At 55.0% G+C, this 5,633-nt stretch overlaps 1 protein-coding gene across 1 annotated transcript; it reads left to right on the top strand.

Annotated features, from left to right (window-relative positions):
• Positions 1-790: 790 nt before the first annotated feature.
• Positions 791-4,494, top strand: LOC104413884 (zinc-binding protein A33-like; the record flags this gene model as incomplete). The annotated part of the gene is made up of 5 exons (XM_010025000.1): positions 791-886; positions 2,620-2,853; positions 3,261-3,280; positions 3,742-3,857; positions 3,950-4,494. Coding segments are annotated over 5 exons (1,011 nt in total), but the record flags the coding sequence as incomplete, so codon positions are not given.
• Between the last annotated feature and the right edge of the window lie 1,139 nt (positions 4,495-5,633).

Below are 5,633 nucleotides of genomic sequence, written 5' to 3' on the forward strand. Positions count from 1 at the left end.
TGGCCTCTGCCTGGCTGGGGGAGAAGGGGAAAGGTGCCACGTGAGCCCTGTGTGGCCACTGCAAGCCTGCTACCCCCTCCTCCTGCAGTCACTTCCCCTGCAAGGGAGCCCTATGCATGCCTTGTCTGCCCCGAGTGCAGTGACATCTGTCTCTTCCTGATTCCTTCCCTCTCCCTGTTTCCTTCCAGCTGTCTGTCCTTTGGACGCTTTCTTCTCTTGCATTTGCTCCCTCACTGCCACGTGAGCCCTGTGTGGCCACTGCAAGCCTGCTACCCCCTCCTCCTGCAGTCACTTCCCCTGCAAGGGAGCCCTATGCATGCCTTGTCTGCCCCGAGTGCAGTGACATCTGTCTCTTCCTGATTCCTTCCCTCTCCCTGTTTCCTTCCAGCTGTCTGTCCTTTGGACGCTTTCTTCTCTTGCATTTGCTCCCTCACTGCCGTGCCTGACTTCCATCGCAGCCTTGTTTCTCACGTAGGGACTACGCAGCGGGGGTGAGGGCTGCGTGTGCTGCTTGAGGGGTCAGTCCCTGCACAGGTCAGTTCACAGCACGCAGAGTTTAAACCTTCAGCAAACAGATATCCCAGGCTGGAGCCTGGGATAATCATAAATAATTTTATTTATTAAAAATAAATTTGTTATGTGCACGCATTCTGAAGTCTGTGCATCAGGTGCTTTCTTCTCCTTACTGTCTTTATAATTGCAGCCTCCCTCTAATGCTGGCCTCAGGAATTAGGATCGCTCCTGAATCACAGTGAATGGTCTTCTCACCTTCTTTAACTTGTTCCTGCAGAAGCACCTGGAAGATGCTTTGCAAGCTCGTCAGAAGGAGATGGAGAACTTCTTGCAGAGGAAGCGTGTGGCACAGGAAGATATCTGTGGCCTGATGGTAATGCTGTGTGATACCTGCTTTTTGTACAGCCTCTGGGTTAACGTTCATAGAGGATCTGTGTATCACTTCAGCTACAAGGACAGTCAGTTTCCTGTAAAAATCTAGACGGATCACTTATATGGGGATCTGAACACGCTCCCCTGCATGTAGATGGGAGCCCATCGCTACTGAGCATTCAGTGGAGGCTTTGGGAAGAGGCATTAAGCACTTGTTAATGCAGCGTTTACAGGGTACGTTGGTGCAGCAGAGCCCGGACAGGGTGAGTGGTGGGAGCTGTCAGCTGAGCAGCCTCTTCTAGCCCTGCAGCGCTGCCACTTTGGGAGAGGGTTAATTCTTGGAAGCTCTAAAATCCTCTTGTGTATCTGAAGGGGTGGCAGCAAAGCCAAAGGAGCTGGGTCAGTGACAATGCTGGCACTGCAAAGAGCAGTGGCCTAGTTAGAATGACTGTGTTTGGGTTCACTGCAAAGCTCTGAGATGATGTGAGGAGCCTGAGTGCTCTATGGGCTTGAGTAGCACCTACTTGTCACTGATCAGTGGAACAAGGACAGCTACAGGCTGTCTGCACTTCCTTCTCAAGTGACATAGAAGTATTAAAAGCCAAGGAAGGAGAGTTTAAGGAAAATGGAAGTAGCTCAGAGGTGAGATAAAACTGATGGGAGACTGTCTCTGACTGGAGTCACTGATCCCTCTGCCTGCACTGTTTCGTTACTCTTATCCCACTGCCAGATTTGGAATAGACCTTTGACATTAATGAAGTATTAGCAAATAAGCACATGTGGCTGATGTCCCATTGCAGTGGAAGAGCTGACTAGGAGATGTTTCAAGAGTACAGGAGCAAATTGCTGACCTGAACGGGGAGGCCAGGCATGTCCTTTGCAGTTCTGGTGTGTCAGCACAAGCACCTGCTGGAGCAAAGGGAGGCTGGGGTGCCATGCGTGCTGGTGGAGGTTCAGATATAGCCTGGGGGAGATGGGTTTCCTGCTGGTAGAAAGGGATGTGCATTTCAGGAAGCACTCCTTGAGAAAATAACAAGGGCTAAGGTTGCATTTAGAGATTAAAAGCTTAAAGATTTGGAAAATAGAAAGTCATTGGCTGTCTCGTGTAAACAGGCAGGAAGGCAGAGCGAGCACCACAAGGTTGGCTGGCTGACCAAACAACTGGAAAAAGGTGACCTCTGAAAGAGAAAGAGCTGAATGGGATTTACCAGCCTTATCTACAGAGATTAGTTTGTGCAGCTCCCCCATCTCCACACAAACAACAGTCCTGGGAGATGGAGGCAGCAGAGAAAAAGAAGTTACCAGTGTCAGGCAGCCCTGCCTGGGGGTCTGGCACGATGTGAAATAAATCCTAACCAACCTGAACAGTTGAGTCTGCAGCTCCAGGAAAGCAAAAGAGCTCCAGTCTTACACGCAAGCAAATTCCTGGTGGTGTGGGAGAGGGCTGTGGGTGCCCACTGTGGCTGTATGGAAGGATTTCTGGTTAAGGTGACCAAGCCATTGGTGGAGTTTTTGGGTTTGTTTTTGTTTGGTAGTTTTTGGGTTTGTTTGTTTTTTCCCTTTGGCTCTGCAGCCTTGAAAGCTGTCCTTGTGTCCTGTTCTCCACCCAGAAAGTTGTGGGTATGTCCGAGACTCCTAATTTCCAGGACTCTCTAAGCAGAGTAACAGCTGAGCCATCCTCTGCACCTACTAGTGTGTTTTAGCTGCCAGACTCATCTGCCTTTTCCTTCTCAGAAGGTGTCTGGGGAGCTGAACTTCAAGATCCGGGCAGAGTTTGCCTGCCTTCATCAGATCCTGGAGGAAGAGGAGACAGCTGTGCTGGCAGAGCTGGCCCAAAAGGAAGCACAGTCGCTGGCCCGGCTGCACAGGGACGTGCACGGGCTGGAGGAGGGGATATCAGTGCTGCAGAGGGACGTCGAGCGCATAGAGCACACCCTGAGCAAGATGGAAGAAGTGTCGTTGCTGGAGGTGAGTGTCCTTGGCTGACCCTGGCAGGAGGATGAGGGATGTTTCAGTGTCTGACTGTGGGATGGGAAGAGTCCTACATTTCAGAAATAGGCTGTACCTGGAAGTTGATCTCACTGGCATCCCTCCGGATTATTTGCCCAATCACTTGGAGTCCAAAGACTTTAGCCACAAGGGATATAGTGATCACTCGGATGTGGTGGGTCTCGGGAGCCTTCCTCCTTCTCTGTCACCCCTGTGAAATTGCCTTGGCCCTGGTGCCCAGGCAGTTTCCCCCAGGGTGAGGGTCCTGGTAGGCTGGTTTCCTCTCTCTGTGCTGTGTGGCAGCCCGAGGCAGGACAAGGGGCTTATTTGTGCAGCTGCATGAATTACAGACAGTGACTGCTAATTCTCTCTGCTTCTCACTGCAGGTGGAGAGCCTGGATATCAGGTACGTGACTGGCGTGAAAGAAGCTGATTCCCTTTTCAGGAGCTTATCTCTGTCCCTGGCTGGGACCGCATCGAGGAAGGATCTTATCTCAAGCTTTTAAAGCATCACAAATTGCTCAGTGAGCTGCTGGTGCTGTGCCAGCTGGGGGCTGATCCCCAGCACATGTTGGATGTTCTCGGGGAGCGTGTGTGTCAGGATGGCTGACTGTGCTGGTTTGGAATGGGTGCAAGAGCAATGCATGCTGCAAGCAGGAGCAAGGCTGATGCCATGGTCTTTGGGTGCTTTGGCTTCTCCCTGCCCTTTCTTAGCTTCTTAACAGCTTATGGGGCTGCAGAACCGACCCTGAGGTTCAGGTTTGTCTGAGGCTGTGAGTAGTTGAGGGCCAGAACGACCATAGGGGAGCATGTCCCTGTCCGCCCCCTTGCTGGGCAGAGGTTTGACTGCTGCTCTCTCTGCCCCAGGCCCTCAGTGCGCGTCGAGACCCAGCCTGCTTTTGACCTGGAGCACTACAGGGACAGCCGCAGCGGCCCCTTGCAGTACATCTTCTGGAGACAGATGCTGCGCTCCATCTGTCCTGGTGAGCGGATCGGTGTGAGGGGTGGATGAGCTGGGGGTGCTCTGCAGAGGGAATGCACAGCCGGTAAGATGCCATGTTGGATGTCTCCACAGCTCCTGCCCCCCTCACTTTCGACCCTGAGTCAGCCCACCCCAACCTCGTCTTCTCCAGAGACCTGACAGCAGTGACAGAGAGGAGCCGAGCGCCGCCTGTGCCCGTCAACCCCCGGCGCTTCCGACAGTGCGTCAACGTCCTGAGCTCCCAGACCTTTGACAGCGGCCGGCACTACTGGGAGGTCTGGGTGGGCAGCAAAACCAAGTGGGACCTGGGGGTGGCCGCCGAGGCTGTGGACCGGGCAGCAAAGGTCAAGCTGTGCCCGGAGAATGGCTACTGGACACTGCGCCTGCGGAACAGGACCGAGTACTGGGCCACCACCACCCCCTGGGTGCGCCTGACTCCCCGCCCGCCCCTCCGCACAGTGGGGGTCTTCCTGGACTGCCGGGAGGGCACCGTCACCTTCTTCGACGCTGGGGACATGTCCCACCTCTTCACCTTCCACCGGGTCTCTGCGGAGAGATACTGCCCTTTCTTCAGCACCTGCTTCAGCGACGGGAGCGACAACATGGAGCCCATGCGCCTCTGCCACCTGGCCCTGTGAGGGACGAGGAGGAGCTTTGGGGACACCAGCCTGGCTCCTTGTTCCTGCCGGCTGGCTGCTCCCCAGGACAGGAGGCCAGTCTGCACACATGAGGGTGTTGGAGGGGCTGTTTTGATTTCTGTTTTGGGAGGAAGGAGAGGGATGAGTTTTTTCCCAGCTCCTGAACACCCGCTCTTCTTTGTGCCACGGGCTGTGTGCGCTGGTACCCCTTGAAGAACAACCTTCCATGCCTGAGCAATGCACAGTTCAGTAACCACAGCCACAGGCTGCTTGCACCTCCTGTCGCTCCATGCCTCCCACCTGTAAACCCTGTGGAGGAGGGCAGCGGTCCTGGAATACCATCGAGTGCCCTTGGACACTGAACTCGTGTGTCCCAGTCATTGGCTTCCCCGGCCCAAAGGGTTTCATGGGGAAGGGCTGCAGGTTGGCAGCAGAGGGAGCTCGGTGCACAGTGTGGGGACCCGCTGCAGCCCGGGACTGGTGCTGCCTCCCCTCCACTGTCCTCTCCTCCCTTCCACTCCCATTCCCCTCCCTTTCACTCTGCTCCTCTCCGCTCGGTCACTATAAAAGCTCATTAAAAAGACCCCTGTGTATCAGAGCTTGGGTTCTGGGGGGGATCTACTGCACTGGGCTCTAGTACAGCCCGGGGGTGCAGAGCAGCTCCCTGGCCCCTGCTCCAGCCCTGGCTCCATACACCTGCAGCACAAGTTGAGTGGATTTGGCTGCTGCAGTTAGTGCCTGGGGAGTGCTGGCTCTGTCCACACCTTGCTCACAACTGTGGAGTTGACTTGAGGAGCTGGGGTGGGTCTGAGCTGGGCGAGTGGGAGGGAGAATGGCAGTGCCTGGGATGGGGGAAATCATGGGAATCATTTATCCCACTCAAGCCCATTCCAGGGTGAAAGCAGAGGCCAGAGCTATCCCAGTCCTGTGAACCACTGATGCTGGCATGAGCCTGCAAATGCCTCCTCTGCAGAGGCTCCAGTTTCTGCACTGTGGGAAGGGCCGGATGTGAAGGCTTCCCAGCTCCCATGGCTGGGCACAGGGATGCTTGTCAAAGCAAGTCCTCCACTGGTCATCCCGCTGCCCAGTGGGGGTCAACAGGGGCTCTGCCGTCCCGTGGTACCACGAGGGGCATTCCC

Source organism: Nestor notabilis, unplaced genomic scaffold (genome assembly GCF_000696875.1).
Source record: "Nestor notabilis isolate BGI_N333 unplaced genomic scaffold, ASM69687v1 scaffold20472, whole genome shotgun sequence".
NCBI classification, from domain to species: domain Eukaryota; kingdom Metazoa; phylum Chordata; class Aves; order Psittaciformes; family Psittacidae; genus Nestor; species Nestor notabilis.